At 43.9% G+C, this 23,891-nt stretch overlaps 1 protein-coding gene across 2 annotated transcripts in view; it reads left to right on the top strand.

The window, feature by feature from the left end:
- LIPH (lipase H) overlaps nucleotides 1-22,505 on the top strand; it is a 30,874-nt gene extending 8,369 nt beyond the window's left edge. Inside the window, exons 2-10 of one of the 2 annotated variants that reach the window (XM_030576464.1) lie at nucleotides 1,695-2,062; nucleotides 3,640-3,748; nucleotides 4,630-4,731; nucleotides 6,605-6,694; nucleotides 8,999-9,166; nucleotides 10,143-10,238; nucleotides 17,288-17,399; nucleotides 19,100-19,273; nucleotides 20,453-22,505. In XM_030576464.1, the coding sequence (XP_030432324.1) occupies nucleotides 1,695-2,062; nucleotides 3,640-3,748; nucleotides 4,630-4,731; nucleotides 6,605-6,694; nucleotides 8,999-9,166; nucleotides 10,143-10,238; nucleotides 17,288-17,399; nucleotides 19,100-19,273; nucleotides 20,453-20,540 (1,307 nt within the window). In that variant the 3' untranslated portion in view covers nucleotides 20,541-22,505. The remainder of the gene's footprint in view (nucleotides 1-1,694; nucleotides 2,063-3,639; nucleotides 3,749-4,629; nucleotides 4,732-6,604; nucleotides 6,695-8,998; nucleotides 9,167-10,142; nucleotides 10,239-17,287; nucleotides 17,400-19,099; nucleotides 19,274-20,452) is intronic. The other variant, XM_030576465.1, reaches the window with a different exon arrangement.
- Nucleotides 22,506-23,891: the final 1,386 nt, after the last annotated feature.

Raw genomic sequence — 23,891 nt, 5'->3', positions numbered from 1 at the left:
CTCTTAAATATCTCCAGAGATGGAGATTCCACAACCTCCCTAGGCAATTTATTCCAGTGTTTAACTACCCTGACAGTTAGGAACTTTTTCCTAATGTCCAACCTAAATCTCCCTTGCTGCAGTTTAAGCCCATTGCTTCTTGTTCTATCATTAGAGGCTAAGGTGAACAAGTTTTCTCCCTCCTCCTGATGACACCCTTTTAGATACCTGAAAACTGCTATCATGTCCCCTCTCAGTCTTCTCTTTTCCATCTTCCCTTAGATGTCCCTGCTGTCTACAGGAGTATCAGGTCACTGGGCTGGCTTTGGAGGCATCTTTCTTTGTCAGAGATGGATTTGGTTCTGGTATGGTGCAAGACCCTCCATCTTAGGATTCTGTTTCAGCCAACTGGGGTATAAGATGCACATTCAGGAGAGGCCCCACCCTAACCACACTTCATGCTCTTGGGCCTCTCCATGATAAGCAGGTGGCCCAGCCTTCCTGGGCCTAAATGTGGCCTCTTGTGAGCTGCAGTTAGAGGCTTAGTGTCTGTGTCCTGTGCCTCCCTTTGGTCAGTCCTATGGGCTGTTAAGGGTCTGGGAAATTCTGTGTCTTGGAATCCTTTGACCACTAAGAAATTTTTCATCAGTCACACAGTGTCTGACAGAGAACCAAGGCTGCGTCATCCATTCTCGACCTCTTGCTGATGGTAGCCATATAAATTGTTGAGTTAGAATTAACTTGGCAACCTGGGCCCCAGACCACTGCTCAGAGCAGACCCACCACCTATAGTGTTCCTTCAGGCATTGGGCTACTACGCAAGGTCTAGTGCTTTAGAGTACATTTTTGATCTACATCGCTGGTGATGCATCTCTTCATTAGTAGCTAAATAGTTTAGAATAACAACTCTCACTTGCCTGTAGTTCTTGGTGTGCTCTTAGTCCAGTAGGCTGACTGTGCCTTCCCCTCAAACATGACACCAATATCACGGTCCAGTGCTCAAGGGACTACTGACTGGCTTGGGCTCCCTCCCAAAGGTGGTCATAAATGCCTCAGGGTCATCATTGGGTAACTAGGGTTGTGCCCACTCGGACCTCACCTGAATTTGGCTCACGATCTCTTCATCAGCAGGTCCAGGCATGACAATGGAAGCAATTAATATTGCTGTCAGACAGAAGTGCTGAAGTGTGCTCACTGGGTGGCATGACCATGTACTGATATATAGAGAGCATGGTTTACGAGGGCTCTGATATGTCCATTCTAGATGGGGAGGTGCTCAGGTGCTACAATGGTGATGGGCACAGCATACAGAACATATAAGAATATAAAAATGACCGTAAAGGGTCAGACCAATGGTCCATCTGGCCCAGTATCCTATCTTCTGACAGTGGCCTATGCCAGGGGCTTCTGGGGGCTTCTGTATGAACAGAACAGGTATTTATTGAGAGCTAGAGAAAGTGAAAAGATGATGGCCAGACGTCTGAGAGAGCCATGATGCTGGCTCCAGGCCGAGGCTCTCATCCTAATGCTGCAGCTAAAGCTGAGTTCCCATGATAGCCCCAGTACTACAGATGATGAGGGGAAAAGGAGGGAAATGAGTGACCCGAAGGGATGGAACTGGCAATGGAGTCTTGCTTGGGCTGTTGGGGGAAAAAGGCAGAGAAGTTTATTATCTCTAATCTGACTAATAATGACCTGCCATCTCCTGTTTTCAGGTACAGAAGAAGGATGTCCTGCATTTACAGGTCTCAGTATAAGCAGTGCTTTGACTGGCACAGACTTGAAAGTGAAACTAATGCTGTACACAAGACAAAACCAGAACTGTGCTGAAACACTCAGTTCAGCTGGTTCCAGGTATCTGAACGTGACCAAGAAAACTATCCTCATTGTGCATGGGTACAGACCCACAGGGTCTCCCCCCATCTGGATACAAAAAGCAGTACATCTCTTGCTCTCTGTGGAAGACATCAACATAATCATTGTAGATTGGAACCGCGGGGCTACGACTCTGCTCTATCACAGAGCTTCTAGCAATACTAAGAAAGTTGCTGAATTCTTGAAAACACTTATAGACCAAATGTTGGTAAGTTACATATTTCTAATAATTGTGACAGTGTTAATGGAGTAAAAGAAGTATTTACAGCAGAATCTTAGGGAAAGCAAATTGTTCTTTAAAGAGATGCATTAATTACTGTAAACTCAAATACATGTAGTGCCAAAATCTTTACTTTGACTTTGCATGTTAACATTTTACAGCTTCATTCACTTTAAACTTGGAATACCAATTTTTTTTAAAAGCCTCTAATCTGAGGCACGTACATTTCAAATGCCCCAGAAATCAGATTTGCAGGTGCACATTTGAACTAGGGTGACCAGAGAGCAAGTGTGAAAAATCAGGATGGGGGGTTGGGGGTAATAGGAGCCTATATAAGAAAAAGACCCAAAAATCTGGACTGTCACTATAAAATCGGGACATCTGGTCACCCTAATTTGAACACACAAACTAGGCAGCTGGATGTCTAACAGGAAGCTGGCATGCACCAGTTGGAGTTTGGAGGCACCTCCACACTGTTCCCTAAACTTGAATTCCCAAAAATTAGGTGCCTAAAGTTGGACAATTAAAAGTACAGATTTGGTCGCAGCCACTTCAAAAATGTGTCCCTGAGACTATACATGAGTTCAATTCACATTCAGGGATTAATGGTTTTAAATGTGAAGCTACCAACTTGAATGGCAGAGGATATATGAATGAGATGATTGTAAGGACCGTTCAGAGAGGTGCTGAATGTTCTGTGCAGATCGGGATGAGAAGGTGTTCCACTAAGCTACACTTCCCCTGCAAATAGGAGATAGCTTCATCTTGGTAACTATGACATTGTGACTCATTCAAGCTTATGCACATCCAACAGGCTCCCTGTCCTCTCATTATCCATATAATGATTATCACCTTCTGAACTCGGAGCAATCTTTTTCTGATGAAACATCAGGGTCCCAACAGATAAAGTGAAAAAAAGTGAACAAAAATATTATTTTACTTTGTTTAATGTATTAAATGTTATTCTACATTCTTATTTTGACCAAATATTATACGATTATACATTATTATACATTATACGATTGTTTCAGTTTTATTGATTTCACTTGGCTAACTGGTGACTGGGAACACTGATATGATTGAAGAACATGTGTCAAAAGTGTACAAGGCAGGACATTATGGAGGACCAGACTAACGTGAGCACAGATGAGTTAACAGCTGCCAGAGGCCATGGGCTGCAGCAACTTGCATTAGGATCTTTGAATTAGAAAATACATTTCTGAAACCACATGCTGGCAATTGGGGTTTATTATTAATTATTGGTATTGCCATAGCAGCCACACGCACTAGACACTGTTTCGTGCATAATCGCTGTCCCAGGAGAACACAGTCATGGCCCGGAGATGTTTAGCTTTCAGATTCACATCACCAAAGGGTGTTGAGCATGGAAGGGGGGTCATTTCAGTGGAATTTGCATTGGGACAAGAGAGGTACTCGCAGGTAAAATTAGGATGGGCTATTTATGTTATCCCTGGAACCAGCTGGATGGCCTTTTCCTGCTCTTGATGTTTCTTATGTGCTTAACATTTCTGTAACCTCTGATCATGGACATTTTTAAATTGCAGGCCGATGGAGCATCACTTGACTCTGTTTATATGATAGGAATTAGTCTTGGAGCGCATATCTCTGGGTTTGTGGGACAGATGTATAATGGCAAACTTGGGAGAATAACAGGTAAGCCCCTTTCTCAATCCCTGCTCCTGTCTTGGGCAAATAACTTCAGTTCTCTGCCTCAGTTTACCCAAACACTGAATAATACTTTCTGTAGTGAGCTCCCAGGAGTGCTGTGTAGGTCAGGTAGTTAGTGAGTGCCAGTCCTGTGTTCTGAACACATGGAGCACTACATCACTGTTAGGCCTTATGCAAAGGTGTTAGGCACAAGAACCCTACACGGAGACACAGAATAATTTCTGCTAACTAGCCCCCATGGTGAGCCCCGTTAGCCACATGCCAGGAACATAAGCTGCCTTGGGGCTTCTCTGAGGAAGAAGGAACTCCGAGTAGGGACAGTGAGATCTTTAAGAGGAGCCCTAGGAACCTATGCTAAGGAAAAGGCTCAGGGCTGGTCTACACTGGGCGGGGGGTATCAATCTAAGATACTTCGACTTCAGCTATGCTATTCACATAGCTGAAGTTGTGTATCTTAGATCAATTTACCTCGGGTCCTCACAGAGCGGGATCGACGTCCGCGGCTCCCCGTGTCGACTCTGCTACCGCCGCTCGCTCCGGTGGAGTTCCAGAGTCAACGGGAGCACGTTCGGGGATCGATATGTTGCGTCTAAATGAGACGCAATATATTGATCCCCGAAAAATCGATCGCTACCCGCCAATACGGCGGGTAGTCTGGACGTACCCTCGGACTGAGGCTAATATTTTGTACTTCATTAGGAGGGAAGGAAAACTCTGTAACAGTGTGCATGTTCTCAGATGCTAACCCAGTGTGTAAGTGTCCTGTATCCAGAGTGGGATGGAGGCCACCCATTCACAGGGATATAGAGAATCATTTAATTAGCACCACATTACAATCATGCCATAATAATCATTTTGCATTTCAGGTCTTGACCCAGCAGGCCCCTTATTTAATGGGAAACCTCCTGAGGAAAGGTTAGATCCTACAGATGCCCAGTTTGTTGACGTCATTCATTCTGATATTGATGGTAATATTTAATTTCTTCCTTCTCTGTGTTTCATTAGATGGAAACCCAGGAACTAAACTGGACTGCAGGAGTGAGAAGGCTACTGTGAGGCAATGCCTGGGCTCCTCTCTCATTGGCTGGAGCTCTGTGCCTGTACGGGGCAGTGATCTAACTCAGATCACAGGGTTATGCCCAGGCTGTGGGGGGTGGAGGGGTCCCATTCTGCATAGCTCAGAAAATGGGTCACTATTCACCCCAGAGCTATTTCTGCTGTGTTACTGGTTTAACAGGCAGGGGCGGGTCTAGACATTTTGCTACCCCAAGCACGGCGGCCTGCCACAGGGGGTGCTCTGCCGGTCGCCGGTCCTGCTGCTCCGGTGTGCCTGCGGGAGGTCCACTGGAGCCCTGTCTGTCACCCTCCCGGCGACCAGCAGAGCACCCCGAACTTGGCATGCTGGGGCCTGGAGCCACCCCTGTTAACAGGACATGTCTCAACAGCCAAACCCAGGGGACTGTGACTGGTGCCACATGGGCACAGCTCATAGCAAAAGGTGGCACCGAGCTGCACAGCCCCCGAGGGTACACAGGAAGTTGCCAGGTCTGCACAAGGTACATGTGTGCTGCTATAGACCTCGAGGGGATATAGCTTGCTTTGCTGGCTGGGGGAGAGGCGTTATGGCCCCTGGAGAGGGAGGGCAGAGCAGTCCTTGTGTTCTACTAAGTGCAACGATATCAGTTGTGAGCTGGCAAAGGGAGAGCACCCTCATGTGCAGTAGCACCTCAGAGTCAGCTGTTCCCGGTTGGGGGAGTGCTGCTGCTCGCAGTGGTACAGGTCACTAAGGAACTGGAGCCAGGAATTAAAATAGCAAAAGCCATCACACCAACTTGAAAAGCTGAACCATTTCATTCCCTTGGACATAGTGTTAATAACATAAAACTCCCTGGCTGCTTGTAACCTGCCCTGTGGTCCTCAGCTGGGAGGCATTACACAGCTTTGCATTATGCTGCCTGCCTTTTATTATTCTCCTTGGGCCAGGAATACTTTCACCTGGTGAGTCTATATCCTTGGCATCATCCTGGACTCTGAACTTTTCTTCCCACACTAGTCACCCCATCACCATTTGGTAATTTCCCCCCTCAGTTCCTCCTCACCCATACATTTGACTTCTGTGACCTAGACTACTGCATCACTCTACTCCACAGCACTCAACAACCACCCGCCAGATTCCAGCAGCATATGCTAATGGCTGTGTCTCACCTTTACAAAGCATCATCATCCTGTTCTCGCACAGCTCCACTAGCTCATACTCATACTCATTTCAGGATCCTGTTCAGAATCCACCTTCTTGCATGAGATCAAGCCCTGGCCCATATCTGTGTATGGAGGGGACCATCTACTCATGGATCTTCTCTCCTCCTGCATGGAGGAAGGATGTCAGCAATTTCTAGAAGGTGCTCTGTGAGTCCAAGATCTACCCTTGGATAAGGCATGAAGACAGACCAGGCTTACCACTGTTTGGACCATCGATTTGCCTTCTTGAAGGCCTGGCAAACTCCTTCCCTAAAAAGGCCACAAATCCACAGAGATTTAACTTACCTTTTTCCCTCCCACAGTTTCTCTGCAGAAGGTGATGGGCCCAGATACACATCATGCACATGTCACACACATTGTCTTATTGTGGGCATTTAATGTCATTATCTAGAATACGGCAACGGGGTCATTGTCTTTTAGTTCAATGATGCATACATAGATTAAGGAAACTAAATCTCTTGCACAGCTGAGACTGCCAATGCTAAAGGAATCCATGTTGTTATTTGTTCCTAATTCTTCATCTGAAATTCCTTTTCCCGGCACTTTAAGATTCTTTCTAAAAATGATATTTTCTTTGATTAGGACTAGGCTACAGAGAAGCTTTAGGACACATAGACTTCTATGCCAATGGAGGAACCGACCAGCCCGGCTGCCCACAAACAATATTTTCTGGTAATGAAATACACTTTACATTGGGAAAACTAGGACAAAATATTTTCAACAAATCACCCAAAGAAGTGTGGGGGAAACACTCACTGACAGTAAAACAAAAAACAAAAAAACCCCCCAACTTTTTGGAAAACAACCCAAAAAGTCAGATCCCCAGCTGCTGTATATTGGGGGTTGCCACACTGAAGTCCAGAGAGCCATGCTGATTTGCACCAGAGGAGAATCTGACCCATAACCCTTTGCTGTTTCATCCTGGATTTTCTGCTCTCTTCCAAGTGAGTGAATGGCATCAAATTTTGCTGTGGAGCAAATTCACCTAGTTCCACAAATTTGCATGCATAAATTCAGTGAGCAAGTTTACTCCCAGAACTTATAGAAACGTTTAGGAGACGTGAGACTTTTTTTTATTTAAAAAAAAAAAAAGCGAATTCACTCAAATCCAGTGTGAAAGCACAAGTGTTAGCAGCAATGAGTCCCCAGAACCAGTGCAGAGAACTGTGTAATGGAGAAGACAACACTGAGGCAATGATGTATGTCTTGGCAATGAGAGACAGCATGGCACTCAGGAGACCTGTGTTCTGTTCCTGCCACTGAGCTAGTATGTGAATGTGAGCAAGTCACTTCCCCTTTGTGTGCCTCTGGTTCCCTTCCCGCCCTTTGTCTAGTCTCTTCTATTGTAGAAGCTCTTCAGAGAGGTACTGGCTCCTGCTGTGTGTTTGGTCAGGCACTAAAAAAATATAAACTTCTGTATTTTAAACACAAATTTAAATTCTACAGAAAACATTGAAATTTGCAGCAAACCCTTACATTTGAGACCAATAGCAATGTTTTTGCAGTGTAAATTTCCAACTGCCCTGGTTAGGCATTGAGATCATGTCCATATAACCACGTGTCTAAATTGTGAGACAGCAATTTGACGCTTTAGTGCCTGGCAGTGAGGACATTTAGAATCACTCATTGACAGGAAAAAATGCAGCATGTGTGCTGGGGGAAGATGCCAATCCCTGAACTATTATACATCGGGCAACAACCTTACTAAGGAGCCATGATCCATGGAAACATGCAGTCAATTTTTTAAAGAACTTTTCCTGGTGGGATGAAGTTTGTTTGCTTCAGAGGTGCAGATCTCTTATGCTGCTTAGTGTAGCCATCACTGCCCTTTTCTGTAATGCTCTGTGGCATTGTTCAAAGATAGCACACACAGGAATTTAGCTTTGCCCTGGCTCTTCTCACACATCCTCAGTCCCTCTGCTGCTGTTTGTAGGTCTTTTACAGAACTTCCTTACAGTTCCTCTGTGGTCACCAGCATGCCGAATTGGAGAGAGGGGCATTTTGCGGCAGGTTTAATACACTGCTGTGTATTTCAGCACAGTCCGTGGAACCAGTTGCTTCTATAAAAGCTTTTACCAAGAATGGCAAGAGCTTATGCAAAAGGAATGCACCACCTAAGTGGCAACCCCAGCTAAGAACTGGTGGCTAATTCATAAGGCAGAGTGGAATCCATAGTTGTGCATACCAGCAGTGGCTCTGCAATGCTAACCATAGGCAAGTCTTCTTATAGGCTGTAGACAGGTATGACTTGAAGGTACACATGGAGCAGACAGTGTATGGTGAGTATGAAGGTGCCATTTTACAGTGTTTTTAAACATACCCATACTCTGGACATGGTCTTATGGAAATCCATTGCAGTTAGATTACTTGAAGAACTGCTTAGATTCTAAGCCCTTGTTCATTGGTAGGAACAGGTATGTCCCGGTTGACAGCCCAGAACCAATGGGGGACAATCAGTGTCTCTGGCCCAAAAGCAGTGCGGGACAATCAATGACTCTGGCTCAGAAGCAGTGGGGGATTATCTGTGTCCAGCCCAGAAGCAGTGTGGAGCACTCAGTGTATCCTTCCATCTGGTTTATAGTGCAAGTTGCACAAGCTGTGCTCATAGACTCATAGACTCATAGACTCTAGGACTGGAAGGGACCTCGAGAGGTCATCGAGTCCAGTCCCCTGCCCTCATGGCAGGACCAAATACTGTCTAGACCATCCCTGATAGACATTTATCTAACCTACTCTTAAATATCTCCAGCGATGGAGATTCCACAACTTCCCTAGGCAATCTATTCCAGTGGCTCAGAGTTTCTTGCTTTACAGGACGTCAAGTTGCTGGACAGGAATTAACGTGACCCTGTGAACATCTCTGGTGTTATGATACTGTCACAGCAATAGGGTGCATTCTGTTTTGCTGTTGCACTAATATTTTGCATGCTGTACACAGATTTCTAATGAAATATCCTTTCTCTTTGTGTCAACAAGGATCACAGTATTTTAAATGTGACCATCAGAGGTCTGTTTTCCTGTTCTTGTCATCCTTGGAAGAGAGGTGCAACATCACTGCATACCCCTGTGATACATACAGAGATTACAGGAACAGCAAATGTGCCAGCTGTGAGGCTTTCCAGCCCATGGCATGCCCCATCCTGGGTAAGGATGATGCAGTGTCCAATGTGGATAAAAGAGTTGTGTTTTGGAGATGGTCTTTAACAATCCAAGGGACTCATACTGCTGCCTGTCACACTATACCCTGTGTTACTCCATGTAACCTATAACAAACATTCTGGTACATGTTGCCAAAGAGACTCATGGGACAGAGCTGTTTGCAAAGTCCCTTAACACATATAGTCTTTGCTTCCTTCTGGGAGTGGGTGCGTGAGATGACACCATTTCACATCTGGAAAGGTAGGTATAAATCCTAGCTTACGTTACAAGTGAAAATGGATTTGGTGGCTTCATTTAGTCTTTGTACAGTCACATCACAGTTACTGCACAGATCAGCACTCACAGGAGACCAAAGAGCCGAATCAAGAACTTGTAGATTTTTCCTGGGGATCAGAGCAGAATTCACATGCCTTTGGGGAGCTGTCTGGGGGATAAGCACATGCTCCTGCTAAGTACTTCCAAGAGGTGTTCAGCATCTTAAACCCTTACTGACTTCAACAGCAGCTGCTGAATGCTCTGCACTTTTGAAAATCAGATCACTTGTTTTACTTGTCCAAATATAGATTTAGGAGTGTAACTTTAGGCTCCCACATTTGGAAACCTTGGCTCTACTGAGCTCCCAGAAATAAATTTCCAAAGTAAGGGAGATTATTGTTCTACTGAGCAGCACGTGTCTTGACAAGAAACAAAAAAGGATGGCTCTTAACATATGGGATGGACAGAAAACAGCCATATTTAGGCCTAATTCCTGGAAGCACTAACACATGGGCTTAGCTTACTCACATGAGTTTACAGAGTATTAGGAATATTGTCTATGCTGTGTTTTACCAGTAACTAACTGCAATATTCACCTTGTGGCTGAAAAGCAATTTGGTATAAATCAAGCACTAACTTGATTTCTTTTCAGTCATTTGGTCTTGTACAGTCACCTAATGCTGAATTTTCACACTGTGGTCTACAGGTTATTATGCTGATAAGTGGAAAAGCTATTTAACACTAAAGAATCCTCCAGTGACTAAAGTGTTTTTTGATACATCGGACAAAGAACCATTCTGCCGTGAGTGATTAACATTCCTTCAACTTTGCATTTAGGACTCTCTCTGTCAGCAACAGCACTGACATCCAATTCAGAACAGTCAGCTGTCATTGTGTCTCACAGACTATTAGAAGCATGCCTTGTAGCTGATGGATTAAACACATTTCCATTTGCAATAATACCTCTCATAATGACAGGTTTCAGAGTTGCAGCCATGTTAGTCTGTATCCGCAAAAAGAACAGGAGTACTTCTGGCACCTCAGAGACTAACAAATTTATTTGAGCATAAGCTTTCATGAGCTACAGCCCACTTCATTGGATGCATGCAGTGGAAAATACAACAGGAAGATATATATATATATACACACACACACACACACACACACACACACACACACACACACACACACACACACACACACAAAAAATATGAAACAGTGGGTGTTACCATACACACTCTGACGAGAGTGATCAGTTAAGGTGAGCTATTACCAGCAGGAGAGAAAAAAACTTTGGTAACCACTACAAAAAGTTTTTTTTCTCTCCTGCTGGTAATAGCTCACCTTAACTGATCACTCTCGTCAGAGTGTGTATGGTAACACCCATTGTTTCACATTCTCTGTCTGTATATATCTATCTTCCTACTGTATTTTCCACTGCATGCATCCAATGAAGTGGGGCTGTAGCCCATGAAAGCTTATGCTCAAATAAATGTGTTAGTCTCTAAAGTGCCACAAGTTCTTTTTTAATAATACCTGTTCTTTTTAATAATACCTCTCTGCTTCAAAATGGCAGATACACTTGGCACAGTGACAAAACGATCTTTCCCTATCAGCTAAGTAGAGATACACAGGAACAGACCTGTTTCCCTTTTAGAACGAGTAAATTTGGTGATATGTGAATAAAATCTAGGAAAAAACAGTAACTGTCTTGGGGTCCAATGCTGCTACCATTGAAATAAATGGCCTACCTCCCAGTGAGTTTAACTGAGTGTGAGATTGAACTGTTGACCCTTAAAGGTGACCTGCAAAGAAAAAACAATAGGTATTTATCAGCTCTATGGTGGATGATGAAGCAATGACAGGTGTTTGGGTTTTCTGTTTTTTTAACTTTATCTGCTTCGGTTTTATTTCCCCGTGAGAAATTCAGGTTCTGTGTAGGCTGGAAAGCTCCATGGTGACTGGAGAGTAGGGAAATGGTGACATCACAAGAATCAAGGAAGTAGAAGTGGAGCAAACTGGAGAAAGGAAGGGGTTTTTAATCAAACCGGTTCAAACTCTGTTTGCTTTAACACTTGTGTAACTCAGTTGTTGATTGCCACTGTGGCTAACAGAGGATTCAGCACTCCCAGCTCTTCAGAGTGCTACAGTTCACCATAAACATCGGAGAGATCTCCAGCAAAGCCAGGGAGACCAGACTGGACATGCCTGGTATTTCTAAGGTAAATCCCTTTCACATCTTCTTAATCCATCATACACAAATACAAATGAGCACAAGTCCAACTTTCCAAAACTCCTTTGCAGGTCACCATTGAGGCTCTCTGTAAAACGCAGTTCTGCTCTGACAGTACAATGATGTGGTGGTGCCTCATGTTTATTGGCAAGTCAAATTATGTGAGTGTGAAGCATATGGGGAGAGAACAAAAGGAGCTTCCACTCAGAGCTGGCACAACCCAAACAAAGGCCAAGTGCAATTGGTGTTCTCTCCTCTGCTCCTGCCCCAAACCATGGGAAAGGAGTGGGCTGAAGATGAGCAGGCTCCATCCCATAAGGATAGGCATCCTCCCTCACTCTGCCAAGGAGCTCACAGAGGCAGGGTGCGTTCCCCTGGGGCAGTGCAGCTCTTAAAGGGTCAATATAACCCTCATTGACTTCTGGAGCAAATATGCCCAGTGTAAGAATACCAAGATGTTTTGTCCAGCTGCCAGTCCTGCCAGGGATCGGAGAGTCTTTCATTCTCCTGCCTCATCACCGGGAAAGGCTCTGCCAGCCAGACTCTGAGCTCAGCTAAATCTGCACCATTCTCATTGTCTTCAGAGTTGCTCTGCTGTGACTGGGGGCAGGAAATGGTTCTGCAGCCTCTGCTTAGCTAACAGATATGATCTGTGAGCTGGAAGAGAATCATGCTCACTGTCCTGGAGTTAGGGGGGCTCTTAGTTTTAATGGCAGTAACAAGTAGCAAAAATCTATTTTATCCCCTACAGTAAGCCAGTCAGACAGCAAACATGCACAAGGGCAAGTCTGCAGAGTGAAAAGATGCCTTTTTATGGAGACACGTTTCAGAGTAGAATCACACTTTAAACAGATAAAAAAAATCAAGTTTGTTTCCATAAAGAACAAGGAAAAAAACACCTGGTAACCTCAAAAACAAGAGAGAGAAAGTGTGTGCTACACAGGCAGGAACTGGGAAAAAACATTATGTGGAGATACAAAGGAGACTGACCTGGGCAGGAGGAAGCACACGCACAGGGATGGACAGAAGGGATAGCGGGAGGAGAGAGACTGGAGCAGGCAGGAGCAAGGATAAATGAGTTGAGAAGAAGCTGGCACAAAGGAGAGAGGCTTCACTGGGTAGGAGAGATAGGACTGAGGAAAGGGTGTTCTGGGAAACAGAGTAAGAGTGAGTGGCTGAGAAGAAATCAAGGAACAGAGAGAAAAGGACTGAGCAGAAGGGTGAAAAACCTGGAAATGACTGGAGAGAAAAGGAAGGGAATAATCTAATCAGGAAGGTGAAAGATCTGTCATCGTCCTCATGGCAAATCCCAAAAGGATGTAGCCTCCTTGCAGACTGAGCATCAACTGGATCACTCTCTGACTAGGTCCTTAAGGCATTTTGACAACAATAGACAAAGACTGAACATCCAACCGATCTTATTGCACCACTGAAAATTTTGGTGATCATGTGATCCCCAGCCAGATAAGCAGCATTAATTAGTAAACATGCTTCATAATTCATTGGTCTTCCATCCTAATAATATGTCCATACCAAGGAAGCCATAAACCAAAACAGCGCTGATAGAAGCATTTGCTGGGTTCAGCTATGAATATCCTCACTGCTGATCTATTCCTGCCATTTAATATGGGGCAGCTGACGAAGATGACAATAAATGAAAATGTTACCACCATTTTTCAGCCTTCCTCGGTGCCTATGTTTCACTGCCGTACAATAGAGTTGGTAAAACCATGGTTCTATAGATCTGCAGCTTCCTAGCAAGATTAATGTCCCAACGTCTTCACTGAGGCTGTTGAATGGCTCAAAACATGGCTCTCTGGCACAGTTTGTGATGCTTCCCAAGTACTGGACAGTGACCACCTGCTTGAAAGACCTGTCCAAACAGGTTAATATTGAGCTGGGTGTAATCTGGAGCTGAACACTGCTTTATGGTAGTGGTCAGGTAGCTGGTTTAATCCAGATTAATAGCCAGACCAATGCCTGTTGCTTCCTGCCCAACCAGATCAGCCATCAGCTGCAGCAATTCACCACACTGAGCCAGCAATGTCATTGGCATATTCAAGATCTTGAAGCAGAGTGGTGTTCAGCATAACACCTAAAGGCACATCCTCAAGTTTATCCATCAATCAGTACCAATACTGAACAACAATGGTGACAGGATGCAGCTTTATTGAATTCCCATGGAGATAGGAAACCATACCACGTATCTGCCATGGACTTGAACGCAGCTTTCCATTCCATTATAGAACTCTTCTTTCAATGACATTATCTTCCCAGGGATGCTGAGTCATGTCATCAGATCCCAGAAGCTTACCTGATGCACAGAATCAAAGGCCTGACAGAAGTCTATAAAAACTAATGCACACAGCTTATTAAATTCAGCCATTTTCTCCAAAAGCTGCCGCAAGGTAAAGATCTGGTTGACAGTGGAATGACCAGGTCTAGAGCAACACCGAGTATCCTGGCCTTTGCCATGAAATGCATTATTGATTCAAGACATTAACATGGAATTAAAGACTCCCCTTGGGGGACAGCATAATACCTCTGTAGTTGCTACATTCTGCCTTATTGCCCTTTTTGAGCAGAGGCAGAATAACCACCTTCTTCAAATCATCAGGGATGATATTAGCATGCCAGAGGATCTTGAGGAGTCTATGCAGCATGGTACAACAATACTCTGACCCGTCTTCAACAACTCAGGGGTGATGTTACAAACCTCTGGTGCCTTCCCAGACTACAGCTTATGGACAATAGACAGTCAACCTGTGGGACTTGTTGCCAGGGGATGCTATGAAGGCCAAAACTGTAACTAGATTAAAAAAAGAATGAGATAAGTTCACTGAGGACAGGTCCATCAATTCCTGTTAGCCAAGATGGTCAGGAATATAATCCCATGCTCTGGTGTCCCTAAGCCTCTAATTGCCATCAGATGGGAGTGGATGACAGGGAATGGATCACTTGATAATTGCCTGTTCTGGTCATTCCCTCTGACACATGTGGCATTGGCCACTGTCAGAAGACATGATACTGGGCTAGATGGACCATTGGTCTTATTCAGTACGGCCGTTCTTATGACTGTGATCCAGATCTCATCTTGATTGAAGAAAGGTGCTTAACTGGATCTTCCTGCCCCTCTTCAAATGGAAGAGGGACTGCAGGCAGCAGACAACTGAGGAACATATTGAAATTATCTCCCCATCGATGCAACAGATCTTGCATAGTGGCTAATGCTGCCATCTTGATTCTTTACTGGACAAGCTGGTGCCACCTTCCCCCACAAACACTGCAAAAGTGAAAAGAGGGTGTGGAGATCGTGCCTGATGGCAGCCTGTTCTACACTGTCTGCACTGTTCTACACCAAGATTCCTTAATGTTCTTACACAGTGACTTGATGATGTTCCAAAGCTGAATCCTTTCAGCTTTTGCTTTTGCTCTTGACAAACATCTTTAAAGATTCAAATTGTAGTCTTGCTTTTTTCTTAGCTGTGACTGAAGTGAGCATGTCCTCACTGATCCTTGGATGACATCTGAAGGGATGAGCCCCAGCACTGAGCTGGCAGCAGTCTGCACTGACTACTTAAAACAATACAATTCCTGAACAGGTGACTTAAATCTCTAATGCTTCAATGGCCTTATGCAGTTCAGAATGGATGATAGAACATAAGAACGGCCATACTGGATCAGACCAAAGGTCCATCTAGCCCAGTATCCTGTCTTCCGACAGTGACCAGTGTCAGGTGCTTTAGAGGGAATGAACAGAACAGGTAATCATCAAGTGATCCATCCTCTGTCGCCCATTCCCAGATTCTGGCAAACAGAGGCTAGGGACACCGTCCCAGCCCATCCTGGTTAATAGCCACTAATGGACCTATCCTCTTTTTTGATAGCTTGGTTGTAATAAGAGGTTTTGATTGAATTGGACTAATTTTGGCCCATTAACTAACTGGCTGATGTCAAAGTTGGAGGTGCATTTTTGCCAGCTAAAGCTGATGACCCAATGTCAAGATGCCTCTGCAAACTCCTACATTCATGACTGCCAATGGTTGTTAACGAAGTCAAGATCAACAAGAGTCCTAGAGAAACCTTTTGGGCTGTACCATGTCTGGTTGTAAATCTTCTGGTGATGGAAAAGTGAGTCAGTGATCATGTCACTGGCAGCTGCAAATTCCAGCCATTGCTATTCATTCCTGTAATTATTTATTATTTGGCTTACTATAGCACTTAGAATCCCCAATCATGGACATGGACATCATTGTGCTTGGTGCTGTACAAATACTGAATACCCAACTTCCCAAGTGAATTTGCCCAGGGGTCATTATCCTCTTCTACCAGGACATTAAAGGTGCCCAGAATCATCTTTTCTTGGGGTTTCATTTAGGACTATCTGCAGTTGCTTATAAAAAATATCTGCAGCCACATCGTTGGTGTTGGTGGAACCATACACTATGTAGATGGGAAGATGCCCACAGTGGGTATGGAATCACATGCTGATAAATCACTCAATTAATCTCCCACTAATCCTGCAATGCCTGTCAGGCATTAGGTAAAAGTACAACAGCCACACTTTGCTGGCACAACCCATCAAGTTCTGACCTTACTTTTCACAGCTTCCTGGCCCGGGCTTTTCACATAAAGCAAAGATCTCAATTTAGGCTTTTTAACTGCGGGATGAGGAGGAGGATGTTAGCCGTTTCAAACAATGTTCAGATGATCCATGCTCCAGTTTTACATTTGCCATCAACACACAGAATGCCAAGATGGCCCTTTTGCAAGGTTTCATTGGTCATTTTTGGCTCAATAGCAGAGAAACTCTTAGCCATTTTGGCTTCAAGGACAATTGATCAGGTTGTCACAGGTGATTGAATTCAGTATACATATTCATGCACTATGACTGTACCCATCCCAGAAGGTGGTGAAAGATCCTGAAGTGAATCAAAAAGAAAAGGGAGAGAAAAAGATATGAGAGCAGATAACAGAACGGTGGAAGAGTTCATAAATTCCAATCCTGGAAGGGACAATTGTGATCATTTAGTCTGACCTCCTGTATAGCCATAGACAGAACTGCCTCAGAATGATTCCTAGAGCAAAGTGTAGAGCAGCTAGAGACAGCATGCTCAGCTGGGCAGTGCAACAGCAGAGGAGATGGGCTGAAAGGAAGGAAGTGGCTAGCGGAGAGAGTCCAAGTAGACAAGGTGGGCAGTTCAAGAGCAGTAAAGGAAGTGCAGGAGAACTGAGGAAATCTACATCATGTGGCGGGGAAAGGATCCCATATGAAAAGAACCACGTGGAAGGGTCAAGTGAGAGCTTGCTAGGAGAGAGTAATGGGAGTAGAGTGACAATGGAAAGGAAAAGATACACTGCAAAGAAATGCCCAGTGAGAAATGGAGATGAGTGAGCATGTCAAGGGGCAAAGAAATGAAGCAAATGAGAAGGGGCTAGGAGATGACAAGAAGCAGGGAGACTAAAAATTGAGACTGAAAAGAAGCAACACAAGCAAGACACAAAGGTCAGATAAATGAGAGAAAAATGTGCTCCATCTGCAGCTCAGCTTCCCGCCCAAAGCACTTTGTCAGGATAGGAAAGAAGTTGAATCTAACTGTGCTCTCTCTGCCTTGCAGTTTATCATTACTTGGTGGATATTATTACCTGGAACAAAAATATTAGAAGAGGCTCCCTCATAATTAAACTAAAAGATCAAGCTGGGAACACAGCAGAATCCAAAATCAATCAGTAAGTCCTACTGGGTTCAAGATCCAAAACTCTCGGCAAGTAATTTAGGCCAATCAAGCCCTGGTGCTGGCAGGAGGCAAGCACACAGGAGTTGGGGTTGCTTGCACCTCAAAGGATAGATCCCGTGTAAGCAGGTGTAAATTAATCTAACTATGTGACTCCAGTGGAACTGCACCAGTTTACACCAGTTGAGCATCTGGCCTTGAGAGTATAATCTCCAGAAAAACTGCATTATTCTCAAGGGTGAAATGGTGATTTATGTGATTATGCAAATTTGTGAGACTAATCTAATCTTACTACAGCCAGACATCTCCTGCATGACTAGTTTTTTAGTGACTCTGCAATGACTTGTCATGGCAGTTCTAGTTGCATAGTCCTTCAGCTCTGAGTCATATGCTGCTTATGCTGGATTTACTAGCGTATCTAAAATTCTCTACTGTTTTAATGGTATGTACTCCATGCATGTCTAAGCATTTAATAAAATGCCACTCAGTATACATGAAGGAACAAAGACAGATATTCAGGTGAAATTGTAAATACCTTTCACATAAACACAGGGTTTCATCTTGCTGACCTCATAGCTCCTAAATATGCTAATAAAGCACATCAAATTAAATGCTTGACTCTGGAAATATTGCACATTTCCAACTACATCTCCATGTTTACATTTGTAATGGAATTAGCCACCATAATCCATTAGTGGTGGAATAACAAAGCAGCATCTACATATTTTAAAAACTTTTGATTAGGGCAAAGTTAGTTAAAATACTACATTGTATATTACTTATTCAGGATCCATATCTTTAAATATCTATCCATATATATAGAGACCTTCATGAAGAACAGTCACATGTGCATATTTATTACTGTTGCACTGAAAGGTCTAAGCAAATTCCTGTGATGTCTCCATATAAAATGGATCATGTTGCCCAAAGTCATTGGGTCACATCCATCCCTTATGAAGCTCTGTTGACTTTAATGCTATGCCATGATATGCTGTATTGCTCTCCATTGGCTTCTGTCAACTCTGCACTGTACTATGTAGGTATGTGCTGCAATTGCCTAGGAACAGCTACAAGAAACCAAATTAAGATACTTTAACATGCTGAGCTCAGAATGTTCTGATTTGCAGATCTAAGTCAGAAATATAGCATCCTTTTTACATAGAATTGTATATTTAGCTTATGTTATACAGCACACATGGCTGCCTAAATGAACGTATAAGTCCATAGAAAAGGCAGTGTTTGAACCATGATTGGATTTAATCTATGACTTTGAGTTCAGGTTGAAGGCAGAGTCAGAGCTCAGATTCTAATTTGGGGTCAGATTCAAAAACACCAAAATCTTGTGAGCTGTTCTAACTAGATTTCAGTCTGTGGTTTCAGAAATCAAGTGATTTCCCAAAATATCCATCCTCTTGAATGATAAAAATCACACCCTTCTCATGAGAGTTTTGCCCACCTCTGAATGAGACCAGGAAAGTAGGTGCCTTGGGGGTTTGGTGGGGACCGGGTACCAAAATCATAAGAACAAGTTTGGATCTGGGAATCTAAATTCATAGCCCACTCTCAGAAAAATCAGCAGGAATTCAAGAGCCTGGCACTTCTCTATTACCACCATTGTGAATATTACATGGAATCTAGTCAAAATGTGATTTGTTTTTTAGTGAGTATATTCTAAATTGTCTGCTTTCTGTTTAGTGAAGTTGCAACTTTTCAACAATTCAACCAAGCTAGTTTGATAGCTGGATTTGACCAGGATTTTGAAAAAATTGCAAGAATTTCCTTGGCATTTTCCACGGGGTCTGTAATAGGCCCAAAGCACAAACTCAGGATTCTTCAAATGAGGTTAAGGTCAATTACATATCCAGAAAGGTAAGTGTATGATTACTAACAATCTCCATACTTGCAAATTAGATGGTTTTAAATATTTCATGTGGATTACTGGCCTGATTGAGGCCAGAAGAATTACTTTAAGACCACACAGTTGAATTACCGTATATATATTTTGGGGTCAAATTCTGCTCTCAAATCCATGCATACAATTCCCAGTGTAGTCACTGAGAACTTTGTATCTATGCTTGATGACAGAATTTCGTTTATTGTCTCTAAAATGTGTAATTTGGGATCTCAATGTGCAATTTTTACTCAGACAAAATTCGCATTGATTAAAAGGAGATTTAAATAATGGCCTTGGAAAGCAGTGCAGGCCCTTTATGCAGTTACAAGGATGTTGCCTAAGGCTCAATACTATACTGAAAATAAATTTGATGCAAGTAAATACAAACATTCAGCATACAGAGGCTGAACAGTTTTCTTGTCTTTGGGACAGTCTGTTGACAGTCAAGTGAAATTTCTTGAGCAACAGGTCATGGATCATCTACTTGTGTTAAAAACAAGGTTTATTAACAATAAAGAGAAAATAGTAGTAAAATAAAAGGAATGAACTGCATATTTAGATTTCTCATAAATTCTGCTATATCAGGTACTTTGGGTTTAGCTAAGAATAAAAAAAGGAAGATTTATTCTATTTCTAGTAAGCTAGGTCTTGTCTCTCCAACCCCCTCAGACAGCCTGCGACACCTCTTCATTTCTGTTTCTCAGATCTCCTCACTCCCTGCTTTTCAAGTCCCAGGTCCTTTGTATCCCAAGTATCCAGGCCTTTGATATAATCTGGTTTTCATGAGCCTCTCACCCCAGCTGTCACCTAGGAGATAGCCACTTTCTCCTTAGAGAAGACTTTCCCAGAGGATGAAGTCAATGCAGATGGGGGTCAGTCTGCTGTATCACTTTCCTTTATCATTAAGGGAGGCAAGAGACTTTTCAAGTGCAGAATGTCTCAAAAAATCTGGTTTAAATAGTCCTGTGATCCACAGCATTTGAGGAACCTACCCCACCTCACCTACCAGCCTCTCTTTTCCTCCTAAGCATACTGCAGACAACTCATTCTATACAAATCCCTAAAGTGCTATAAGAAGATATGTGAATGAAAAAAAGAGGGTAGCTTGTTTTTATATCAGTGGCTTATTTTGTTTATTTACTCTCTTTATGCAGACCACAGCTGTGTAGATATGACCTTGTACTGCTGGAAAACACTGAAATAATCTTCAAACCTATTCCATGTCAAAACATGCAAACTTGAGCCAAGGAAGACTCAGCTGTATGGCAAATTATATTGACAACAGCACAAATTTCACATATTATGGGGAAATGGCAGGGGGTAAAAAAGGACTCATTTTCAACTGTCTTCATATCTTGTCTTCTACGGATGTCAAACTATAGTGCAATTCCTCATGCTCCTCAGGTGTCCTGCTGCCCATGTAGAGACTCTCAAATGCATTTATGGTGGTGTAGTATTAAAAAAAAATGTTTTAGACTCAGAGTGCCTTCCATCCAAGGAGCTGAGTGCTTCCCAAACATAAGCTATTGAGGAACAGCAAGGATATTGCAGGACACTACTGTTCTCGGCTTATAAACTAACCATCTTCATTTTGACTAGGAAACGATTGGTTATAAAACAATGATTTGAAATTATTTATTTTTTAAAAAGATGTCTTTTGATGGTAAATAAAGCTTTGCTACAGGCCAATTGAGCATAGTGGAGGTGTCGTTTTCAGACAGTATTTTTGGCTTATTAACTTCTTACAATAGGTATGGTTATTTCATGATGAAACTACCATTCTGAGCAGCCAGCAGAATAGGACTTTTCTTTCCACTGAAAGCAATGATCTGCTACATGTGCATACACATACCTAATAAAAGTTAAAGCGAAATAACTGGCATTATATGTAGTAATCATCACTTTCATTCTGATAGTAACAACTTAGAAGTGAAACATTCCTTTTCACATAAAGCAAGTTTTCAAGTTTGTGATTTTGGTAGTTAGGACTTTATACCAGTTTGCTTAAAGAAAAAGTTTCTTTAAAATAGTGATATCAGGCAAGGAACCTTAGAATCACAAGTTGAAACATCCTCATGCAGAAGGACAACTTTACCATAAACACATATGGTGAGCAACATTTAGAAAGAAGCCAGAACCAAATTCTGTGGCTTATAACTTGGTCAAATCTCTGACTACAAGACAGTGTCAAATTTCAAACCATAGCTCAAACCCTGACAGACTCTTCAAAAAAAACAGATGGGACATTTTATATTAGCAAATCTACCTGTTTTTCACTTGCCTTGTTCTCAGAAATTTTTAATAAATTGAATTTTTACTAAAGCTTTGCCTACAGATTCAGCCTGCGGCCAAAACCAGCTGTAGTGAGGTATGCTCTTATGGCTCTGGTGCCTTCTACTGACCCACCTGGAGATTAGCTTGCCACATGGTCTGACAACCCTTCCTGCAACTGCTCAGCCTGTCATCCTATTCACTTACTCTATAGTCTCCTCCTTGCTTCCAGAGTTGCAGCACTTTCCTCTTAGAGGCTTAACTCTCCGGCTAAGTCACATTGAAATTCCACCTCTTCCATGCAACCCCTGCACATCAGTTCATTGAGGGGCAAATCCCAAAAAGCCTTTATACACCCCAGAAGCCAGCCTCCCCAGGGGCCAGCCATGCCAGGAGCTGCTCCCGAGACCAGGTTTCCCCCTCCCTGCCCCCTGAACTCCCCTGGAGGGTGCACAGCCCTCCCATGAGCCCTCCCCACCCTACCCCAGCGGCCCTGGCCCCGAGGCCCCTCATTGGCTTTGCCAGGCTTGGGCCGCTGCAGCAGCTCGGCAGGGAGGAGCTGCCTTCCAGAGGCACCAGAGAGCCAGAGCCTCCCGCTTGTGAGTAGTGCTACATTCATGTTGTTCAATTAAAATAGTATTCTTCCAGTCACTAAATGCATCTGTAGCAAACCGAGATGTTGAAGGTTTATATGCAAAAAGTTTCCAAATAAAACAGTACTCAGACCCTGCTGATGGTGAATACAGTACCCGTTCTTGAGTGTGTTTCTCACCATTTGCTTTCATGCAGAAAAATATTTTTTATGGACAATATCTTGTTTGTTTGCCATTGATAAAAGTCCGACGTGATTTCACAAATGGCCCAGTGTGGTGCTAACAGTCATTTGGTCCACGATCTATCCAGTAAGCTATATCATCGGTACTGAAATCAACCCACATACCTGGATCTTTTCTCCGATTATTTACAGCATGAGCAGGTTCAGTCTCTGATACATCCACACCTTCTAGAACAATGTCTGTTTTACCACCAGGAGTAGGATGATCAGTTACAGTCTCTGACACATCCACATGTTCTGGAATGGTGTTTGTTTCACCAATAGAAGATGGGTCAGTCTCTGAAACAACTACAGGTTTTGGAAGGATGTCTGTGCTACTGAGAGAAGATATTGCTTCTGATGGATTCGCTTTGAAAAATGTCAGCTTTGGAAGATTTTGGAAAATTTCATTATTTTTTTGTTTCTTTTCTTCCGCCAGTTTACATTTCTGTGTTCCACTCAGTTGGTTACGTTTCAGCCTGACCCTTATCTCAGTTATCTGAACTTAACCCCTCCCCCAACAAATTACACAACATACAGTGTTTTAATGTGTATATATATATATATTTAAGCAGAGTCAGGATAAGCTCTACCCTGACATCTGGTGGAAAGAATTTCAGAGAGTGTATTTGCATAGGCACGCCTACCCTATCCCAGACTGCTGAGCTGTGGGACTGCTCGGTGACAAATGACTCACCCTCAGTTGGGTGGTACTTGCTAGACAAGGGACATGGGTTCCAAACCCAGTGAATTGAGAGAGAGAGAGGGAGGGAGGGGCCGGGCCGGGCCGGGCCGGGCCGGGCCGGGCCGGGCCGGGCCGGGCCGGGCCGGGCCGGGCCGGGCCGGGCCGGGCCGGGCCGGGCCGGGCCGGGCCGGGCCGGGCCGGGCCGGGCCGGGCCGGGCCGGGCCGGGCCGGGCCGGGCCGGGCCGGGCCGGGACAGGACAGGACAGGACAGGTATCTGTGCCCGGTGGTGCAGTCTCCTTATGGAGCCAGAAGCACCAGTTCCATCCCCTTCTCTCTCCACTGTGGAATGTCAGAGTTGATTTTTTTATTCCCTCAAGAATCTAAATACAGGTTACTGAGCTGAATTCACTTTGGGCTAATGGTGCACTAGCACTGGGGCTCCCCTACTAAGAGCTGAGAGTTGAAATCACTAAAGAGCTGAAATTACTGAGCTGAGAGCACTGAGTACTGTGCTAACTAGTGGGGGAGCCTGAAGATATGCTGTGGAACAGAGCGGCTGGCGGAGTGGAGCAGTTGTGGGGACGGCTGGAGCGGATCATGGGACAGCTGGTGGCAGTGGAGTGGCTGGCAGAGCGGAGTAGCTGTGGGATGGGTGGAGCGGCCCACAGAGTGAGAGGAGCCGAGCAGTTTGCAGGGAGAACTGGAGCAGCTCATGGAGCAGAACAGCTGGTGGAGCGGAGCAGTTTCTGAGGACGGCTGGAGGAGCAGAGTGGAGCGGCTGGTGAAGCAGAGCAGTTCATGGAGAAGGCGGAAGCAGAACCC

This window comes from Gopherus evgoodei, chromosome 9 (genome assembly GCF_007399415.2).
Source record: "Gopherus evgoodei ecotype Sinaloan lineage chromosome 9, rGopEvg1_v1.p, whole genome shotgun sequence".
Lineage (NCBI taxonomy): Eukaryota > Metazoa > Chordata > Testudines > Testudinidae > Gopherus > Gopherus evgoodei.
The sequence above is the reverse complement of the archived record's forward strand: the minus strand, read 5'-3'. Positions and strand labels throughout refer to the sequence as shown.